The sequence below is a fragment of the Cucurbita pepo genome, chromosome LG10, assembly GCF_002806865.2.
Source record: "Cucurbita pepo subsp. pepo cultivar mu-cu-16 chromosome LG10, ASM280686v2, whole genome shotgun sequence".
Classification (NCBI taxonomy): domain Eukaryota; kingdom Viridiplantae; phylum Streptophyta; class Magnoliopsida; order Cucurbitales; family Cucurbitaceae; genus Cucurbita; species Cucurbita pepo.
In genome coordinates, this window is record NC_036647.1 from 3,110,009 (window position 1) to 3,130,993 (window position 20,985).

Here is a 20,985-nt window from a genome sequence, read left to right on the forward strand (position 1 = left end):
TTAAAAGAAAAAAAAAAAAAAAACAAAAGAAGAACACAGCCCTTTTAATAATTAAACTAGAATGGAAGAGTGGGACCAAAATGAATGGGCGGGTTAAAAAACTATTGTCAAAGGTAAGGCGCGCGTGTAAAGTTGGTCCAAGATGGATGGATAGAAAGGGGGAGAGAGAGGGGTGTGGGGGGACACATATATTGGGTTGAAAAGGGACTGTACAAGGGAAGGGAAATAGACAAAGATGCTTGGAGTGCCAGAACTTGACACCACCTCGTCTCTGCTCCCCTTAATTTCTTCTTCTGCCGCTGCTGGGCTTACCCAAAACACCCACCACACCACACCACCTTTGCTTCATAACTCTCCCCCATTTTCTTTATAATATCAGCTTTCCACTACTCAACGTATTATATATTCATACATTGCATGATTATAAATAACACTTTTATCTAATACCATTTTCTCATCTCAGAGTCGAAGATTTAATATGGTATTTCAAAATTTGAAAAATTAAATGAATTTATAAACTTGTTGTGTAATGTAATTTGAAACGCACAATCCAAGAACCATTTTAGGAAGCAAGGTTCACCAAATGTATTTGAGTATTCAATGAATCTCAAATGAAGATGATCAATTTTTTTATTTTTTTTTGGATGGGATTAATATGTATATTCCTTTCAGAATTCAGATCTGAGAAATATAAAAAGAGAACCCAACTTTCACCCATTTAATTTAAAAATCACAGACGGGTTCCTCTTTGATGAAAATCACAGGCAGCCATCAGCCTTCTTTTTCTCTTCCCTCTCTTGTTTCCCATGCATGACTCCCGCCCCATTTATTTCCCTTTGCCATCTTCACTACGAAACTCAACAACCCCGACCGCACCCCTCCAACTATTTCCTGCCCCTTCTTCTTCTTCTTCCCTCCATTTTTGTCTCCCAAAAAGCTCTGTCTCCAATTGAGAATCAAGAATTCGATAGATGTTGCCGGAAAAAGCAGGGGTCGGGGGTTGCCGGTCCAAAAATGATCAGACAAAGCCGACATCAGATCATCAGCAGGCACTCAAATGTCCTCGTTGCGATTCGCCCAATACCAAATTCTGTTACTACAACAACTATAGCCTAACTCAGCCTAGGCATTTCTGCAAGACCTGCCGCAGATACTGGACTAAGGGTGGGGCGTTGCGCAACGTTCCTGTCGGCGGCGGCTGTCGGAGAAACAAGAAGGTCAAAACATCATCGTCGTTTAGGCTTCAGACGTCCAAGGACGACTCCGGTTCGTCCAACCCGGAAGTTGGCCGGTTGGGTTTCTTCGTCAACGGGTTTGCATCGAGTCAGCTAGGTGGAAATCAAACCTCCGGGTTCTCCCCTGTTCCGTCGACTGGTCTCTATGATCAGTTTGGAGTTTTTTCTCTCGACCAATCGAGGAGCCCAAATTCCATGAATCCTTCGACCGGATTCATTAATTCCCTGAATTTGGACACAAGTCTCGCGTCTTCCATCGAATCTTTGAGCTCCATGAATCAAGACCTCCACTGGAAGCTGCAGCAACAGAGGCTGGCTATGCTATTGGGCGGACACAACAGTCCCGCCACTGATAAAAACAGAGGAGTTTCCTCTCCAATCCCACTTGAAGATCACGCCCAAGAACTGAACCCAGGCTCGTTTCGGAATCTCGAGATCTCCAAACCAGATGCTTTCAATTCTTCCGATTTCAACAATGCAAGAAAAGAAACAGTGGTCGGATCCGGAGGAGATTCTGCGGCTGCCGATGAGTGGTTCTTTGGGGATTCTTATGCACCCTCCTCAATCATGGCAGGCACGGCGGGTGCAGCGGCAGCGGGATATAACTCCGGTGACAGCGCTGCGGCGGGGTGCGATGGTGTTCGAGAGTGGCACGATTTGCATCAGTACACCCATTTACCGTAGACCTGAAGGTAACCCCCCCACGTAAAGAAATCAAGAGATTAATGTCGTGATAAAATCAAATGTGGATATTAAAGTGATGAATGTATTGAGATGAATTTTCTGGCGATTGTTTGTTAGAAAATACAAAGAAATGGTGTTTAAATTATTTAATAAATTTCGAGTGTTTAAATTAATTGAATCCATGAAGAAACCTTCGATAAATTCTCAACTTGTTTAAATTTCGAATGTTCGTGTGGTGTATAAAATAAATTAATACACAATGTAAAAATGAATAGTACCGCCGAATTTGCAGTTCAGCCCTTTTCAAATGGACGGTGGAGATTAAATCCATCGATGAAAGATGTTGCTGTCAGTCCACGCTGTCGCGACGAGAAATGGGACGTGTCGGCGTCGTGGCGTTGCCGTTGTAACGTTTTTCTTTTGGATTTGTTGTTGCATGCATGCATGCATGCATTGCATCGCATTGCAGTGAGCTGCGTTTATACTTTCCAGCGCGCGTTATCTGCTCCTTTTCAACACCTTCCCCCTCTTCCTTTTTTTGGTTGACTTCAGGATTAATCCGTTACGGATACCATTCATTTATTTATTTCTAGTATTAAAAGCCTATTAATACTTGTTTTAGGAATACAATAAGATAATAATATCTAAATTTATTGTACGAATATATGAGATTAAATTTTGGTTAATTCAACTTGTTATATTAAATAGTGTTGTTATATAATATAAGTAATGTATTTATGTTGTTTATATACTCGATATAAAGTATATCATACTAATAGTGTGCGTATATCATCGTGTGCTTAATATAGAGTATATCAATGATGTGTATGTCGATGATATGTATACCAGTGATGGTTCAATAGCGATCCAAGTGTATTAGTGGTGTTTGATGAATATATAAGTAGTTTGTTTCAATAGCGCGTCAATGATATATCACATGCTCATCAAAATGTAATTTCAAATATAAAATATTTGTGCATTAGTATATCAACCTTTATTCAAATTTTGTTTCAAGCATAATATTGATGTAGCAATATCATATCAATAATATTTATGTCATTGAAATACATAATATAAAGTCTTTATATTATTGATGCATCAATAATGAAACATATTATACTAGCAATGCATTAGCATGTTATATCAAAGTATTTTGTAAATTTAGTTTCGACTTTTCATCTTTATCGTTTAAGTTAAGCTAGGTCATTATTTTATGTTTGGACAGACAAAATTGAACCATTTAAGCCCCATTCAAGCTCCGGTTGCATTATTTCATTTGTCGTACTAAATATAATTTTTTCTAGACGATGGATGATAAAAAAAAATATTAATTAGAAGGTGATACTAATTTTTTATATCTTCTGCTAACAATAAATATTTTTAAAAAGTTGAAAAAGAGTATTAATTAAAATTTTTAAAAATTAAAATAGTTTCGAAACAAATTATGGTAAGAAAAAAAAAAAAAAAAAAAAAACTCTCTTGTCCGGATAGCGATTGACTAAAAAAACCCACACCGAAGAAAGCCCTAGGATCTAAAGTATCCAATCGTCCACTTTCAACGGAGCGCGTGTAAGACACTTGTCAATCATCAAGCTCCACAATGGTTGATCTCGATTTGTTTCTCACACGCGACCTAATCAATCGCGTGGAACTGGTTCCCGTCCCTGAACTCCGGTGCAAGGGCGNTTTAAAAAAAAAAAAAAAAAAAAAAAACCGGGAGTGTTCCCGATCATTTTCAGTTTCCAGCCCGCCAGTCAAAATTTCACTTCAACTTTTCTTCCCCCTCATGAGGTACTTCTCTTGCTCCTCTACTAGATTTCTAATTTGTGGTCTTTTTTCTGTTTGTGATCATGAAATTATACTAATTGCTTCACTGAAAGTAGTGCTAGTCCGACGGATCTATATCCTCTTACNTTTTTTTTTTTTTTTTTTTTTTTTTTTTTTTTTTTTTTTTTTGCGCAAACCGAGTGGAACCGTCGTTGTGAAGTTTCTTATTTGTTTTGTTCTAATTCTAATATGCTTATTTTTCTTTGGAATTGCTAGTAAGGGTGCACAAATGAACTTCGTTGTCTTCTAAGGTGAAGCTCAACTCGTCTTGTAGCTGTTACGAACTATTTCACGAGGTGCTAAGTGGATTAAAATTCCAAGTATTAGCTTAGGTTGCTGAATGAAATTGGTGGGAATATTGTCTGGTAATTGTTTATGCAAAATCCTTCCCTTTTAAGCTGTGTTCTGGTAATTTCTTACGGGATTATTCATGGTTATTATTTATGGTTGTTTGCAGTGTCGTCTAGAAGTTAGGTCCGATTCCATTGTTTTAGTTTTTTATTTTGCTCTCTTGTAAATCATTAATGATTAAAAGTTTCACATTTCTCATTCCTCGCCATTGTATTTCTTATTGTTCTGTATTCCCATCAGATTGAATTGTTACTATCTGTAAGATGGGTACTCAAAGTCAAACAGGATTGGTTGCACACAAGAAGATGCTTCCTCCTCAACCGGGAAGATTTGATGATCGTGAAGATCTCATTAAGTATGTTCGTGACTTTGGTGCTGATCAGGGATATGTGGTAACAATTAAGAAGTCTAGGAAAGATAGAAGGGTCATCCTTGGTTGTGATAGAGGAGGTCTGTACCGTAACAGGCGTAAGATTGACGAGAGTCGGCGCAAAAGGAAAGCTAGCTCACGCTTGATAAATTGCCCATTTGAAGCAATTGGCAAGAAGGAAGATGATGCCTGGATGCTTACCATTAAAAATGGGGACCATAACCACGAGCCCTTAAAAGACATGTCAGAGCATCCTTACAGTCGCCGCTTTACTGAGGATGAAGTAAGGCAAATAAAACTGATGACTGAAGCTGGTATAAAACCACGCCAAGTGCTTAAAGCTCTCAAACAACATAATCCAGATTTGCAGTCAACACCAAGGCATTTGTACAACCTCAAAGCCAAAATTCGCCAAGGAAATCTATCAGGTTATAACTTGTATCTGACTTTGCTGGGAAAAGATTCATTGCTTACCAATGTGGGANTTAATGAATAAGTTCTTGTCAATCAAATCTGATTTTCTTTTCTTTCTTTAAAAATGTCTATACAATTAACTTTCAATCTATTTTAATTTCCTTTTCTTTCTTAAATCCTAATGTTTCTCTATTCTGGCCACATGGTTGGTTTTGGTTTTTCTTTTCCTCAGGTGCATCTCATCCTAATTTAAAGTCGGAGGAGCAATTTTAGTTTATTAGGTGGCATTAAGAGCTTGAATTTCTTTATTCTTATCATGATTATTCATACTACTGTACATCCATTTTTGGTTCAACAATTAGATATGATAAATGAGAACGTTAACTTTCAGTACTTTTGTAATATGGAGCATGACTTCTTTTCTGAAACTCAAGTCTCTTAAGCAATCCTAATTTTTATTTTTCAGAAAAGAATTTCAAGTCATGGAGACCTAATATTTCACTTCATGCAAATAGTAGTCATACTGTTATCGGGGATACGGTCAAGCAAACACATCAGCTGGTAAGGTCCTATACTTCTATTTTATTTGTTTCAATATATATACACATATTTGACGGACTCAAAGGTGATGAGTAATTGTTTGAATTGTAGAAGGTTCCTAATTTAATTGGAGGGGAGTTCTTGGATTCGCACAACTGTCCAGTGGTTGATGTTATCAATCCAGTAAGCTCTATATTTCAGACAACTTATTTGTTCATAGATGGGGGTTTACATGTCAATCATGGTGTGCCCTCTACTTTTGGGTTAGGCAACACAAGAAGTTGTTTCTCATGTTCCTTTAACAACCTATGAAGAGTTTAAGGCCGCAGTTAATGCAGCCAAACAAGCCTTTCCCTCATGGAAAAACACACCGATTTCTACTCGTCAATGTATTATGTTTGAGTTCCAGAAGCTCATCCTCAGAGACATGGTTAGTATTAGTCATTTCCTTTTCAGAATCATTTGAAACATATAAACCTTGATTTTTTGATATGGCAAGAATTCTTGTTATTAGGATAAGCTTGTGACGAATATTGTCACAGAACAGGGAAAAACATTAAAGGATGCTCAAAATGATATCATCTGTGGTTTAGGTTGGTATATTCACTTATTTTATCTTTGTGCATCATCACATCACGCGATCACATATGAAAAGATTGCACTCATTTGCATTCTGTTTTTCCTGAAGAGGTGGTTAAACATGTTTGTGGATTGGCCACTATGCAAATGGGGGAGTTCGTCCCTAATGCATCTGATGGAATTGACTCGTATTGCATCCGAGATCCAATAGGTGTTTGTGCTGGGATCTGCTCTTTTAACCATCCAGCAACAGTTTCCTTATGGGTATGTCCCTGTGCTTTCTCTTTGATTCTATCGACACTTCTTTATTCAATATTTTTACCTGATATAAATGTATTATGCGTATCTGTATAAATACATTAGAACGATCTGTTTTCATAATTAATAACCTTAACCCATTTCCTCTTGTGACAAATTAGAGCTACTATCTTTGAATCTTGAACTACACATAGATTCTAGAAGAAAATGCTTGGCTTATATATTCATGTATGTATTTGTTTTCTTCTTATACCCACCTCCTACATATCATACTTTATAACTACATATTAATCAACATAACTAAGTTACTCCCATGGCCTCGAGAAGTGCCCTAGTGGTTAGGGCTTGGGACGTTTAGAGTTACCCTCCAAGATCCTGGCTTCATGCTCTTATTTTGAAAATATGAAAACCTTAAAACTAAAAACCTTTAGTGTCTCTTGGGGGTGGTTGGAGTCTCTTTAAACATTGGAGGAGGGAGATGAGCTGAATCTAAGGGGAGCCTTCAATCCTATGTATAAAAGAACACGACTAATTTATATATAAAAAGAAAACGTTAAATTTAGGTGCATGAGACTAACATTCACAAGAAAGCCACTCTTAGAGATATGGGAAAAATAATGCAAGCATTATGTAAGTGTAACTGATGAAAGAAAAACAATGCTATTTTTAAAATACTAATAAATATGATAATTTGTTTTCTTACTAAGTAATACTTCAATGAAATTATCTTAATGAGACAATTAAGTGAGGTTTGTGAATCAAAAGATAATTCTTGGACATGATATGAAATCTTTAATCTTATATTTCAAAATTTTCATCTGTCTAAAATTATTTTTGATTCAAATAAGGGAATACAGGCATTGGTATAAAAATGAGATCGAAATGACCATTTGAGTTTTTTCTCCTATAGCATCATTTGTATATTATAGATTATATTTTTAAAGTTTTAGGTTATTACAAGTTTGACTTTGAAACTTTTAGGTTTGTGTCTAATATAGACCCCTCTACTTTAAAAAATAATCTAGTAGATCTCTAAACATTCAATTTTGTTTTTTATGAGTCTTTGAAATAATAATAATAAAAAAAAGCGTCTCGTAGATTTCTCAAGTTTGGAGACCAACTCGAAAAGTATAGAGATCAACCTTGTAATTTAATCTAAGTTTTATGTTCTATCAAGTTCTTTCATGTACTTGAGAATCTTTGCTTTACAAATTTATAAAATAAATTGGAATGCTGAGTGCTAAGAATGTTATCCTTACAACGCAGATGTTCCCGATTGCAGTTACATGTGGCAATACATTTGTTCTTAAGCCATGTGAAACATACCCGGGTATGTTTCAGAACCTATCTCTTTCTCGTTATAGTGCACTTGGTCTATGAAGTTCCCACATTTGCAGCAGAAATGAATTCGTTTTTTTTCCTATTAATTTTTGCTGCCAATCACATCCAGTTGGTCAATTGCCAAATCGAGTCAGTTTATTGAAAAATAGTATAAATGTTATTATTGGTAAGTTGATTCTACATAAGCTGGCATAAGCTTTGATAATTAATGTTGGGTTCTTAGATTTTGGAGTTGGTTAGGATAGCTCAGATTGATTATAATTATAATATGCACATCCAGCATACCTAGGTTTTGTATCTTAATCTTTTATATGTTGTAATTATACTCCTAGATGTCCCTAAATCTTTAGTATGGAGTGCATTTTCATGTGTATGTGGACTTGACTGCATCCCTCACATCCATGGTATGGCTACGTGGTAGTTATCATAACCGTTGGTTTTAGGCAGAATAAGTGGCATGCTATCTTATGTGATTTACCATCTGGGACTTGGAAACGTTGGTTTTTTAATTTCGCTAGCAACAAAAGTATTCATGTGGGGGGTTCGCTATGATAGTAATGAAACTTGGCACTCTTCATGTAGATACCATTCCTCGATTGTATGGTATAAAATATATGTAAACTTATTTTGGTCTAATTCTTTTGGCATTTCTACGGTCAACATAAATCCAAAGGTTTTTTAGCATTGTATTTCTTGTCATTTTATAATGTATGAATCTAGCGACAAATGCTTTTTATTTATATCCTGCACATCACAGTCTTTAGCGGTCTGTTATATTATCCGTTTCAGGGGCTTCAATGTTGCTAGCTGCATTAGCAGTGGAGGCTGGCTTGCCTGATGGTGTTCTAAATATTGTTCATGGAACCCATGTAAGATGGTTCAATAGGGAGCCATTGTTTCTTTTTGATTGGCGTCTAATTGGCATACTTCCTGAGTTAATTTTCTATTAATTGTAGTTAATTACGCAAATAACAAACATGTTATGTTATTATTTCAAACAATGTTAACTTTCCCACCTTCTGTTGTTTGGAGTTTTTTACTCTTTTCATTTCATGTTGGCATGTGCCATATGGCACACGCTTGAGTTTTTTACTCTTTTCATTTCATGTATGATTTTACTCTTTTCATTCATGTATGATTTTACTCTTTTCATTCATGTATTACTTCATAGTCGGTTATCTCTGATTCGTGTTATCCCCATTTTTTGTTTTTAATTCTCTGGTCAGGATATCATAAACTATATATGTGACGATGAGGACATAAAAGCCATATCTTTTGCCAGTTCATGTTCTGTAAGTGCTTCTCTTTATTAATAGACATGAAATGCCTAATGACAAAATGCAATTAGATATATTTGACGGGGCCATAACAAGTATTGGTAAGAGCACATATAAATTTCTTTAATTAGCTGTTCTTTAGTTTTATGAATACTTCTCATGTAATTTCCTTTATGTTCAAATTTTATGACTACTTTTCTTTATGATTGAAACACTTTGCATATATATTTCATTCTTGTCAATGATTGAAAAGAAAACTTTCTTGCAAGTTTAGTATGTTTGGGTCGACTATTCTGAATTTTTATTTTCTTCTCTTTTTACTTTACTGTCTATTTTATTTAAAGGCTGGAAAGAACATATATGCTAGGGCCGCTGCTACGGGAAAGCAAGTTCAGGTGAATCCTATTTGTTCATCTACTGTTATGTTTCTTTTGGTAAAAGTTTTATTGAATAATTTGGCTGATATTTATGTTGATTGCTTAGTCCCACTTAGGAGGCAAGAGCCATGCAATTATTATGCCTGATGCTAACATGGAGGCTACTTTAAATGCTCTGGTTGATGCTGGATTCGGTACTTCTGGACAGACATGTATGGCTATCAACATTGTTGTCTCCGTTGGGAGTTCAATTCTATGGTATAGTGACTCTTTTGTTCATCGCAATCCTTATTTTATCCTCCTTTTCTTTCCTTCTGGAAATTGTCTTATTGATTGAGTTCATCATCTCTGGACAATTCGAATTCAAAATTCGTCGTCTTATGGACACTTTTCTATTTGCCTATCCTTGTAGTACCCAGTTTGTTGAGATTTGGTCTTGAGCTTCTTGTTCTGGTATCTACCTGCTATGAACTATTCCGGACTTTTTTTAATCTTAATTTTCAAGTTTAAGATCCTTGGGAAAAGATGTATTTTATAAGAATCAGAGTATGAATTTGTGGTTGCAAGCTTAGCCAGATTGGTTTCCTATGAGTGAGAGTATGTCTTAAGAAGATTAGCTTTCAAAAATCATTACCGTAGTCATAAAAAGCTATCTTAGACAGCCACGTGACACCTAAGTGTTTTGCTGGTGCAGGAATCCGTTTACTCCACAGTATGTGCATTATGAAGCTTAACCACTTTTGTTAACTGTTGTGCCTCACAACATTTCTACAAGTGTCAAATATGCAACATATGCTTTTTGATTCCCAACTGCATTTGGACTTCTTCCTTCTTTCTATTTGTAAATTAGATTTTCACTGAACTTCAGAAAACAACAAATTAACAGTAACTTCGGTATTGTGAAAATTATAAAAATTGGACGGTCTGCTTCTACCTACGGATGGCATGTTGACCAATAGCTTGTCAAGTATTGTTCCTCGATCACTTATGAATGTTCTTTTCAGTTACGGTCCTTAGTCTTTAAATCTATCAGCATATGAGTTTTGTAGTTATTGGTATTCTACGATGATTTTCCAGGGAAAAAAAACTTGTGGAATGTGCCAAAGCACTTAAAGTGAATGTGGGGACAGATCCCAATGCTGACCTTGGTCCTGTAATTACCAAAGAGGTATGTGTTCAGAAAAACCTCTTTAGTTTTCCTTTGGTTACGGTACCTATGGTTTGCACATGTAGGAGTTTTTTTTTTTGCGTCTCTATTTCTTTGATAATTTCGGCAAAGACTAAATTCTAACTTTTATTTGGATCTGAAACTTTGCCATTGAAGCTGGTAGTCCATCGTATTCAACTGTCTGTACTTCTGGTGGTGGGACATCATGTCTGTATGTAGATGCACTATCGTTTCAACTATTAAATTAATTCTCCTTGGAAAAAAAATCCACAGGTGAAAGATCGTTTTTGTAGATTAGTTCAAAGTGGCATTGAAGATGGTGCTAGACTTCTGCTTGACGGTAGAGATATTGTGGTACAAACTTGTTATTATTATGAGTTTGTTAAATAAATTCTACTACCTTACATTCGACGAATTTTAGAACTTTCTGGTGTTGATAAGATTTTTGCAATACTTGGTAGGTCCCAGGATATGAAAATGGAAATTTTGTTGGTCCAACCATTTTATCTGATGTAACAACGGACATGGAGTGCTACAAGGTATTCTTTTCTCTTTCTGTTGGACTTATTCTAAAGGGATGTAATTGATATCTAAATCTCTTAGCATAAGAGGCTTGAAGTTAATATGTTTTCATTATTTTGACAGCATTCTGGTACATTAATTTTAACAGCAATATTTTGTGTCGTCAGGAAGAATTTCTTGGACCAGTTCTCCTTTGTATGCAGGTACTACCCAGTTTTTCATCCCATTGGTAATATTGCACGTTGTCTTCATCAGGCTTCTTATTGTTTTCTGTTGGTTTTACCGGCAGGCTGACAACCTAGAGGAGGCTATATCCATTGTAAACAGAAACAAGTACTTCTTTTAACTCTACTAAACTGAGGTGGTATTTAGATGGCATACTTAAACCATTTTATAGTCATTGAGGTGCTGCATTCCATAACCCATTTTACCTCTGGTATTCCTTAATCGCCATTGAATTTTAACTTTTTCTATTTTAAATTTGTAGTACTTTCGTTTGAATCTTGATGTTGGTTGTAGCTTCTTGAAGCTGCTTTCCTTGAAGAAGTAAATTTGTAGGCCCTTTTTTGTTGACTCTTTTTTGATGATAAGGTGTTGCACGTGCAAAATTCCTCCTTTGTCATGGCTTCCTGGATATACGTTTAAACTACTCAATTTTCTTCAGGAACCGAAATGGAGCTTCCATATTCACAACTTCTGGCATTTATGCGAGGAAATTTCAGAGTGAAGTGGAAGTGGGAATGGTTAGTGATCGTTTATTGGTGATACAAATTTCTATCCATTTAGATTTCGGTTGATGGACGCCCATGTAGATCGCTTGAATTATTTATGTTTTGCTCCATAGAGTGTTGAGTGAAACCTTTGGACTTCGAGCATTTTCATGGAAGCTCTAAGCTGTTTTTCACATCGTAATCATATACCTAGCATATTTTATTCTGTTAGTGTCGGTTTCTTTCTCCTAAATATAATTTCATATTTGTTTTCCCTTCTAAATCCATTTCAGGTTGGTATCAATGTTGCTGTTACAGTTCCCTTGCCATCTTCCTTTAATGGTTTGAAGCCATCTTCTGCTGTTGATCAAGTTTTCTTTTTCAGTTCAAACTTTGATTCCTCCTTTCTGTCTTGCAATATTATCCTTCATTTGTTTTGTCCATCACTTTCTCCTCTCACTGTCTTAATTTTAATTTGAAGATAAGGCAGGCCTGGAATTTTACACCAAATTGAAAAGAGTGGCTCAACAGTGGAAGAACTCAGCAGGCATTGGAGTCTCAATGACGGCGTCTTCACCATCTGAGAGACATTTGAGATCCCGTACTGTACCTTCCACGTTAGTTTCAACATCTGAGAAAGATTCACCTGGTGGGCGGCACCGAAGTTTACCCCCGTTGCCTTCCACATCTGAGAGGGATTCACCTAGCGATGCTGTACTGCTGCCAGACCCTCGAATATCTCAGACAGATTTAGCCAATGAAAGAGCCACCTCCTCTCCGCCAACTCCTGATAGGGATTTGCACGGTCAGGGACTGTCCCTGATTTCTACCTTGTCATCAGAGGGGGACATATCCAACCAAGATTTGTCTCCTGCTATGCTTTTAACAGGTGATAGAGAATTGCCTGGCCAAGCTATGTCAGTGTCAACATCCCGATCATCTGAGAGAATGTACTTATCTCAGAAATGTCATTGGAGCGAATCCCTGAGGGCCGAGTCAATTCCATCCAGTTCTGAGAGGATCAAAGGGCAGGCATCTCGAACTACTCCTGCTTTCGTTTTAGCAGCAGAGGGATTCTACGTGCCTACATCTCATGACAGTAATTGTCTGATTACCCATGGAAGTGATAGTACAGTTCCATCTCGAAGAATCGACAGCATGTGTCAATCATCAGAAAGAGTATATATGCTGGCAACTTCCCATCTGAACGACAGTATGAGTCAAACATTGCGGAGAACTGATACGCCCTTATTTTCTTCTTCTGATGGAAAAGACCACATCAGCTTGGACTCTCAAACCGACGCTGCTTTGCAATCAGATAGAATGTACTTGTCTAGCTTGTCTGAGAGGGACGGTAATATGGCTTCGGCTTCTTCTCAACAAGTTGAATCTTTAACATCCACTTCAGAACGAATGTATATACCTCCATTAGGTTATAGAAATGCAGGCATGCCACCAAAATCGGAATGGTTATGCATTCCCACACCTGCTTTATCTGAGAGAATGTATTCACAAGGGCCAATAGTGTCAGCAGATGAATTTCAAGACCAAGGAGCATCATTGACACTGCCTACATCCAAGAAATACGAACACTAGTACCTAGGATAGCCAAATTCCCAGTTTTCCCCCTATCAACAAATTACTAACCATTTTTCTCTCGGAGAAGTTCGTTCAAGGCCATTAACTTGATTTCGTCCTGTTTTCTAGATCTAAAAGTTTCTCAGCAGCCATTGCTTCTTGGACTATATTGGTCTACATGCATTGATTCTCAAATAGGCTATATGGGTTTTTAGTTTTAAACCTTGGTAATTCCAAGCCAAGAGTAAGAGTTTACCCTCCTTTTCCCTCTCTTGTACACCCAGTTTAAATAATTTCAGTTCCTTTACACTCTTTCTATTTTAGCCCATTACTTTCAAATGTCTAAATATAGTCTCCATATTACTATATCTTAATGAATGTTAAAATTAGTTTCTACTATTAGTTTATGATTAATTATTTTTTCTTAGCAAATTTAGCTTCTATTCACCTATTTTCTGTCAACTTTATAAATTATTCCCATTGTGTCTTGCTGAAATCGCCGAGCCATGTCCGCCATACACCAAGTGTCTCGAGCTTTCGAGCTAACTGATAGCCCCGACCGTCTTCGCCGAGAAGAGCCATACCAAGAGAAACGGACGTCACGCAAGAGTAGAAGCCGTCCGAACCTGGCGTCACGGCAGCACAAAATCTTTAAAAAACGCGTATATGCTAAAATAATAATAATATACAATATTAAATTATTGTTTTATAAACTATGCTTAGACTCGTGGACTATTTGGACAATGCAAATTGGAAATTGACTTTTTAGGAATTTTTCTGTTCTGTAGAAGAACTTTTAATTCTCCCGAGTTCGAAATCCCTACAGATTTCAGATTCAGCTCAGGGAACCACAGATTCAGGTCTCCGAAGAGATGGTGTCGCCGGAAGCCATGATACAAGTAGCCCTGTTCATTCTCACAGCAGCGACGATGTTAGCCGTACGAGAACTTTCCAAGCGAGCTTTCGGCAAGGTCCGCCTGAAGAACAGAGCGATCCTCCAATCCAGCCGCCACTTCCTCGAGGGAACTCATCTACTCGCTCGAGCACGATCTACTTCTCAACAATCTCAATCGATGGACTACGCGAAGAAGGCACTAAACGAGGCCGAAACAGCACTCTCGCTTTCGCCTAGAGATCCGGCATCGCACATCTTGAAAGCCCTAGCCTTAAATCACATGGGTCACCAGAGCTCCGCACTTAAATCTCTCGACGTCGCACTTTCGCCGCCGTGCTTGAAGTCATTATCCGAAAAAGAGGTCGCTAAGGCGTTGGTCAAGAGAGCCGAATTGAAAATCGCCGTCAATCGGAAACGACGACTCGACTCGGCGGTGGAAGACTTGCTACAGGCGGTGAGTTTGGGCGGAGATGACACGAAGGCCTTCTGTTTGTTGGGCCAATGTTACGAATGGAAGAAAATGAAAGATGAGGCCAGAGAGGCTTTTGAGAAGGCCTTAACTGTAGATCCTGAATCAGCCCCGGCTCGCGAGGCATTGGGGCGACTGAATTAAGTCCCATTTTGTATTCGGCTCTTCCAAATGGGCCTATGGATAATAGTGCTCTTCCAAATGGGCCTATGGATAATCAGTGCTCTTCCAAATGGGCCTATGGATAATCAGTTATTATAATCAATCTAATTTGAGAGCATTGTTTATTGCAATACTTTATTGATAATTGTATTAGTGTAAAATTAATTTTATGAAATATTTATCTTTTTATTATAATTCATTATCTACCCATACAGAATTTATATTTTTAAAATTATTGATAGTAAATAATTTAAATGTTCATTTTGCGTACAATTTTAAAATACAACTTCAGGTATATACTCGGGCCTGGGCCTCATTCATCGGGCCCAACCTCGGCCCATTTCTCATGGCCACCTCATCTTGCTGTCGAAGTCACAATTGGATGAAGCTGGTGGGGTATTGAGTAGGACATTCTGGGGACAGGCATGGAAGCGATGGATGAGATGAGGAGGAAAGCAGATGGTGTGGACTCTGGAGGTGGGAAATGTAAGGCATATTATGGGAAGTTATCGAATTTCTCAATTCTTACAACCTCTTCCCTGCTCCCTTATGTAATAGCCTTGTTTCATTAATTCAAACCACTTACATTCAATATTTATCATACCCATCAGCCCTAATTCTCTTTTGGAAGAACAAGAACATGTACCCATACAAATTCAATCCTCCATACATAAATCCTTTGAAACCAATGTTAGTCTCAGAAGTAACTACAATATGCCTGATTGGACCGTAGAAAATTGCCACTAATTGCATCGAGAAACAACAAAATGCTCTTCCCTCAAAGTTTCCTTCGATTCAATGAGTTAATGGGATCAATTCCACGATTCCATTCACAAGTGAAATCAAGAGCGAATAAATAAATCCATAGATTTGGTGGAGAATATAGTCAACAAGAATTGCGAATAAGAAGAACGAAGAAGCAAGTAATCAAAACGAGTTTTCGGTTGGTACCGCTAAGATTACAGACAGCGATGAAGAAGAGGAATTTCTATTTTCGAGATACAGGAGCGAGGAGACGAACCACATATTCTTGGCGGTCTCTGTACCGCCGTTTCAGGTAGTTCTCGAGGATCTCCATCACACAAACTAATCGTTTCATTTCCTCCAAGAGTCGGCTGAGCGCCGCCTCTCGAGCCCTAACTTGAGCCAGCCGCGACTCTGTTTCCGCTAATCGACCCCGTAGATTGTCCACAACGGAAGCGTCGCCGTTTTCCGGTACGGAGGTCTGGTTAGGAGAAATGGTACCTCTGAACAAAGATCGGTGGTGGCCGTTACACATGGCGGAGACTGAAACTCAACAATCGGTGGTTGACTTGCAGCGATGGACCTGTTTTTGGATAAACAAGTCGGGGCAGCTAAAAATCGCTTCTCTGCTGCGGTTTTTGGATGAATATGATGCCTTTTGAGGTCTGGAAATCTTACTTTCTTACAGAAGTAAATATAATAATAAGATTGCGTAAATAGAATAATAAGATTGGATATTGATAGAGACAATGACGTATTTTGTTTTTGTAAGAAAATTATCTATTGAGTGAATCGAAAAAACAAAAACAAAAACAAAAACAAAAACAGCTCCCAATTAGGCGTCGTCTCAACGTCACCAATGTCCTCTCCCTCCCTGACTCTCGTCTTCCGGTGAGTCGACAACCTTTCGTTTTGTCCCGTGACGTGAAACCGACCTCGTCCTTATCATTGTCGTTAATCGCTTCTGCACCATCGGAGCTAGAAATTTGGTAATTCCATTCGCTCCTTTTTGTTCTTCTCATTCACATCTAAATTTCGATTAATCACGGGGAAGATCTCTGTCAGGTTTTGGTGCTTTCGTTGATTTGACTGGATTGTGAGTCCGAAACAGCACGACAAACAAATTTCTCAACTGGTGGAAGAGTCGGCGAGACTCGCCAGAATCTTCACTCCTCCTCATTGCATTACTGGAACAGACGAATCCAAATTAGTTCCAGGTAGCATTTCCAGAACGAGTAATCTCCGTGATTGAATCTTTTTCCAATCGAAATACACGGTCAATTTTGAAAACCTCCCCCACGTGTTTGCAGACTTGCAATGCCTTGAAGATGAGGCGAATGTAACGCTGAGATGAAAGGATTGCATCGATGGATCGAGCGTTTTCGTTGGTTAGGTGAAAAACAATCAGATCAAAGTCGTGAGTTCCTCTAATTTTCAATCGGCGATGCAAATTTTTTATTTTGTATTTGAATTATAAAGTATAAGGAGCTGGAAGGTGAGATGAACAAGCCACTAAGAAATAAATCAGAGAGTTTCAAAAGGATAATGTTGCATTTATAAATATTTATAGGAAACACGAAGAACTGAAATGGTAGCAGTTCGAATATGGATTGTTTATCTTATAATGTATCCAAAAAGGGAAGAAGAAAAGAAAAGAAAATCTCCATTCCATCCATTTCCAGATTGTCAATCAAATTATGTATGCTAATAGGAAAGAAAGATCTTACCAAGTTTACACGATATGCACAAAACAAGACTTGAGTTCGTCTAATTTGTAAACTTCAGCTCAAGATGACGTTGAACTTTGCGGTAATCAGAGAACCTGCCCTTCATCATCGTCGCCGAAAGCACATCAAGTTTCCGAGATTTGCAGGGAAGAAGAAAGCCACAGTTCCATATACTTCTTGCTCTCTGCATAAGATAAGATACATTCAAACTTTGATGTTGAAGGTATTCATCAGCTCCAAGAACATTTAAAAAAAGCTTCTCTCTTTTGCCCTTTCCCTTTCATTATTACTTAATTTAGGAGATTGAAATAAGAAAAAGGATTTTGATGATAAAGGATTCAGCTTTATCAGCTTGGGAACATACTGGTCATCATCAAGCTATTACATCTGAGGACTCCCGACTCTATAGTTGTAAGGAATTGTAACGCCACTCATTTTTCTGCAACTTAAAAACCTCATTCCTTGGATCAAAAACAAAGTCCAGAACGAAGCATGGTTCAGAAACACACGCACCCAGAAACGAATGTCGAGTTCATTCCATAACATATGAACAGACGATTAACAGAACATAAACTACTACTTCAATAGAAACTTCCTGAAGAAGAAAAAAAAATGTTACCAAACAGCACATCAAAGAGGAGAAATTTGGATGTAAATCTATCGCCCTACGCGGACCAGCTGCCACCACCATATGTTTCCTTAGGTCCATGATTTTTCATTTTAATCTAAAATCTGATGCTGGTCCAAAATGTTGTCTGATGTTGCTTCCTTCAAATCATGAAATTTGGAACAGTAACTTATGATATGCACACAAGAGATGAGATAGAGACCAGACCACTACAATATATAACAAAAAAAACTTGTTTTTTTCCTACAGAGAAAAGATTCAATGACTTATTGCAGGCTTGCGGCTATTCATCCACCGCCTCTTGATTCCAGCAGGCGCAGGACTAGGGAGAAAACACAACAATTGGTAACATATATGAATTGTTTGGTAGCTCTTTTGAGAAGCATTCTGTTTTTTTATACAAGGATTCAAGAAAAACAAGTGCAAGTACTGTTATTAAAAGTTGTTTCTAACTCATTTGTTCTTGTATCTGTTCTACCATGTAGCCTCTTTTAAACCAATTAAAGTTGTTGTTCATTTGAAATCACAACCTTAACCTTTACAAGTCAGTTTTGTCTTGAAACACAAAACAAACAACATTACTGAAAACAGCTCCAAAACATGCCCAATCAATGTGTTCCCAAATTTTAGGAATGGTGTCTCTTAACAACCATTCAATACTTTATATCCCAGCTACAACAGTAATCATATAAAGATCACAAAGAATGTTCATATAAAGATCATGTAGGAAAATTCATAAACTAATGGCAGACACAAGGCATTGGGTCAAATAACAGTATAATGCAGACCACAAACAGAAGGCCTTACCAGGTGAGAATTCATGTTGAAGGTTTTTTATGGCAGCCAAAAGCTCGACGTTTGAACCCTCCACCACCTCTTTGCAACGATTGCTATAGGAAGGGACCAGAACGGCAAAACTATCATCACTCTGAAAGCCAGGACCGTGAGGCTCCAACCAACCAATAGACCAATCGGCCTCATCAGCAGAGTCAGGCATTTGCATGTCATCACCGCCAGGTGGTACAATCAGAAAATCGTATTCCCAGTCAATCCTCGTTGTTTCTTTCTTACTTCGCCATTTCTGGTTCTTGACCTTCTTTGAAGATGAACCCAAGTCCACCCTCTTCAACTTGAGACTCTCCGGTTCTCTCAGACCAGTACCAACCTCGGAGGAAGAATTTGAAGGCGCCCCATTTGCGACAGACTCTTTCTCCTTCCCCTTCCAAAACCACAATGAAAAACGGCTGAAAGACACGGCCATCGGTTCTGCTCCAGACGAGTGAAAAACTTTTGGGGGAAAATTTAATAAGGAAACTAAGAGGTTTTCCCCATAAAATTTACAGGTAGAATCTCAAAATGGAAAGGAGTGGCTGATGGGGCCTGTTTGATCAGTAACCTCCATATGGAAAATTAAAAATAAATAAATAAATAAATAAAAGTAAAAAGAAAAAACTACGAAAACTCCTATCTAGATCTCAAACGATCAATATGAAAGTTCTCCAAAATTTCTTCTCCAATTACTCAGAACCCAGAAAGCATCCAAACAAAGTTCACTCAAGCTATTTGCAAAAGCTCAGAAGTCACTTTCAGGCCCAGACACAATCAAGAATCTTATCCCACTCCTCTACGAATATATCAGTTGTTGCTCTAAAAATGCGAGCCACAACGACAACAAAAAAATAAATCGAGTTCAAAAGATTGATCGGATAAGAAAACCGAGATCGCCCGTCATTCGCTAGATCGCCACTCAAAACAAAATGGGGAAAATCCGCTGAACACCGACTTCAAACCTCGAAACAAGAATTTGGGATTTCTGAAATCTCTCAGAGCGGAGAAATCGAAGAAGCAGATTGTTTCCCCTCAAATTATAGCATTTCCACCCACAACTAAACGCCCAATTTACAATGAAATTTTACAAAGTCTCTTATATTTTATTCAACATAGTTATCTTTTATTCCTTAGTCAATTATATTGCTCCACTCCGCTTCTAACTCGATCAATCACTAATTGTTAATTTAATTAATTATAATAATATTAAAATGGGAATTAGGCATTTAATTTGATTTACCATGGAAATACATTATTATAGCAGAATCGTCCAAATATCATGACGTGGGGTTAACAAATCAACGTACTCTTTGCAACGGATGTTTAAATTACTGCAACGTGTACGGTGAATCTTTAGTCACTTGCTCTCTCGAATTTCTACCTTTTTTTATCTTTTTAATAATAGGTCTAAAACAAATTGTTTAAATATATTATGGTTTGATATTTAAATTATAACCATGTTTTAAATCTTTTAAATTTTATGTACAACCTTTTAAAATGTTTAATAATTTTTTAAATGAGTTTCGAACATTTTTTAAATCCTTTATTTTCAAAGAATTGATGCCTTAGGGGAATGAACGTTCATAATTATTTGCCGAACTCTCCATTAGGGATAGTGTTTTTATTTTCGAAAATAATGGGTTATATTCAACCAGAAGTCTAAAAGTTGTTTCCACACATTAAGATAATAATTATATACATTAATCCACTAACATATTTTGTCAAAGCTGTTCCTTTCTTTTGTCTTCATCTAATCATGGAAGCTTATAATTGAAGCAAGAGAGAATACACGTTAGTTACACCACGATTTTGAATTAGAAGACAGATTTTAAAAATGGTAGATGTATTCACTGTAATAATTGAGTTGGTCATTTATAAGCAATAACGAATTTTTATAGATCCGAACCAGGTTGATCAGTCCATGACCAAGACATAACTTGAATGAAACTTAGTAAAGGTTAGAATGAAAGAACTCGTAAAATGATACTCAAACAACGGTACTTCTCAACCACTCCAGTTCGGGTTCACTTCCCTGCTACAAGATCCCATAATAGGTTGAGGAAAAGATATTTAAAATTTTTGGTTTGGTTTCTTTCAAATCAGAATGGCCTTTTTCTTCTATCATAAGATTACTACAATACCCCTCATTTGATTCTTTTGGGTAACTTTAATACACTCTTTTCCCCTAAGCAATCAAAATTGGAAGCCAGTTTGATATTTGCTATTATTGTTTCTTTCATTGCCATGTGACCTAATAATGTCAATAAGAGTGATTGAAAATACAATCCATTTCAACATTCT

The 20,985-nt window shown here is 37.3% G+C and overlaps 5 protein-coding genes and 1 long non-coding RNA gene across 14 annotated transcripts; 4 read left to right on the top strand and 2 right to left on the bottom strand.

Moving 5' to 3' along the window:
* The first annotated feature begins 747 nt into the window (after positions 1-747).
* LOC111804321 (dof zinc finger protein DOF5.7-like) lies at positions 748-2,023 on the top strand. Its single transcript, XM_023689081.1, has one exon. The coding sequence runs from the start codon at positions 972-974 to the stop codon at positions 1,917-1,919; it is 948 nt and encodes a 315-aa protein (XP_023544849.1). The 5' UTR covers positions 748-971; the 3' UTR covers positions 1,920-2,023.
* Positions 2,024-3,620: 1,597 nt separating this feature from the next.
* LOC111803473 (methylmalonate-semialdehyde dehydrogenase [acylating], mitochondrial-like) lies at positions 3,621-13,599 on the top strand. 7 transcript variants are annotated; one of them, XM_023687886.1, is made up of 21 exons: positions 3,621-3,710; positions 3,963-4,111; positions 4,338-4,895; positions 5,348-5,442; positions 5,533-5,604; positions 5,690-5,851; positions 5,936-6,014; positions 6,110-6,264; positions 7,525-7,588; positions 8,389-8,468; positions 8,826-8,891; positions 9,221-9,271; positions 9,360-9,511; positions 10,331-10,421; positions 10,695-10,775; positions 10,883-10,960; positions 11,111-11,146; positions 11,233-11,276; positions 11,608-11,686; positions 11,947-11,995; positions 12,135-13,599. In XM_023687886.1, exons 3-21 carry the CDS (start codon positions 4,361-4,363, stop codon positions 13,247-13,249), a joined length of 3,084 nt encoding a protein of 1,027 aa, XP_023543654.1. In that variant the 5' UTR covers positions 3,621-3,710; positions 3,963-4,111; positions 4,338-4,360; the 3' UTR covers positions 13,250-13,599. The 7 variants fall into 7 exon arrangements, with proteins under 7 accessions (XP_023543654.1, XP_023543660.1, XP_023543659.1 ...); XM_023687892.1 differs by having other exon boundaries at positions 12,144-13,599; XM_023687891.1 differs by having other exon boundaries at positions 5,536-5,604.
* Positions 13,600-13,922: 323 nt separating this feature from the next.
* LOC111803474 lies at positions 13,923-14,927 on the top strand. The gene has a single exon (XM_023687894.1). It carries the CDS (start codon positions 14,104-14,106, stop codon positions 14,737-14,739), a length of 636 nt encoding a protein of 211 aa, XP_023543662.1. The 5' UTR covers positions 13,923-14,103; the 3' UTR covers positions 14,740-14,927.
* A 667-nt stretch (positions 14,928-15,594) lies between these two features.
* LOC111803923 lies at positions 15,595-19,809 on the bottom strand. 3 transcript variants are annotated; one of them, XR_002816444.1, is made up of 3 exons: positions 18,664-19,807; positions 17,229-17,412; positions 15,595-16,846 (listed from the first exon to the last, which is right to left on the bottom strand). XR_002816444.1 is itself a non-coding variant. In XM_023688541.1 (2 exons), exons 1-2 carry the CDS (start codon positions 19,115-19,117, stop codon positions 17,354-17,356), a joined length of 513 nt encoding a protein of 170 aa, XP_023544309.1. In that variant the 5' UTR covers positions 19,118-19,807; the 3' UTR covers positions 17,151-17,353. The 3 variants fall into 3 exon arrangements, 1 of the variants encoding a protein (XP_023544309.1); XR_002816445.1 differs by lacking the exon at positions 15,595-16,846 and adding an exon at positions 17,593-17,996 and having other exon boundaries at positions 17,151-17,412; positions 18,664-19,809; XM_023688541.1 differs by lacking the exon at positions 15,595-16,846 and having other exon boundaries at positions 17,151-17,412.
* Positions 15,599-16,062, bottom strand: LOC111803924 (protein SKIP34). The gene has a single exon (XM_023688542.1). It carries the CDS (start codon positions 16,034-16,036, stop codon positions 15,746-15,748), a length of 291 nt encoding a protein of 96 aa, XP_023544310.1. The 5' UTR covers positions 16,037-16,062; the 3' UTR covers positions 15,599-15,745.
* LOC111803925 lies at positions 16,626-17,161 on the top strand. The gene is made up of 2 exons (XR_002816446.1): positions 16,626-16,718; positions 16,812-17,161. It is a non-coding gene; the product is annotated as an uncharacterized LOC111803925 (long non-coding RNA).
* Positions 19,810-20,985: the final 1,176 nt, after the last annotated feature.

Excerpts from the sequence above, each read along its gene's own strand:
- LOC111803923 (XM_023688541.1), bottom strand. The coding sequence starts at position 19,117 with ATGGCCGTGTCTTTCAGCCGTTTTTCATTGTGGTTTTGGAAGGGGAAG. Across the intron at positions 17,413-18,663 it reads TCAACATGAATTCTCACCTG|AGAGCAAGAAGTATATGGAA; the intron begins GTAAGGCCTTCT and ends TATCTTATGCAG.
- LOC111804321 (XM_023689081.1), top strand. The coding sequence starts at position 972 with ATGTTGCCGGAAAAAGCAGGGGTCGGGGGTTGCCGGTCCAAAAATGAT.
- LOC111803924 (XM_023688542.1), bottom strand. The coding sequence starts at position 16,036 with ATGTGTAACGGCCACCACCGATCTTTGTTCAGAGGTACCATTTCTCCT.
- LOC111803473 (XM_023687886.1), top strand. The coding sequence starts at position 4,361 with ATGGGTACTCAAAGTCAAACAGGATTGGTTGCACACAAGAAGATGCTT. Across the intron at positions 10,776-10,882 it reads TTGACGGTAGAGATATTGTG|GTCCCAGGATATGAAAATGG; the intron begins GTACAAACTTGT and ends AATACTTGGTAG. Across the intron at positions 11,996-12,134 it reads CTTGCCATCTTCCTTTAATG|ATAAGGCAGGCCTGGAATTT; the intron begins GTTTGAAGCCAT and ends TTTAATTTGAAG.
- LOC111803474 (XM_023687894.1), top strand. The coding sequence starts at position 14,104 with ATGGTGTCGCCGGAAGCCATGATACAAGTAGCCCTGTTCATTCTCACA.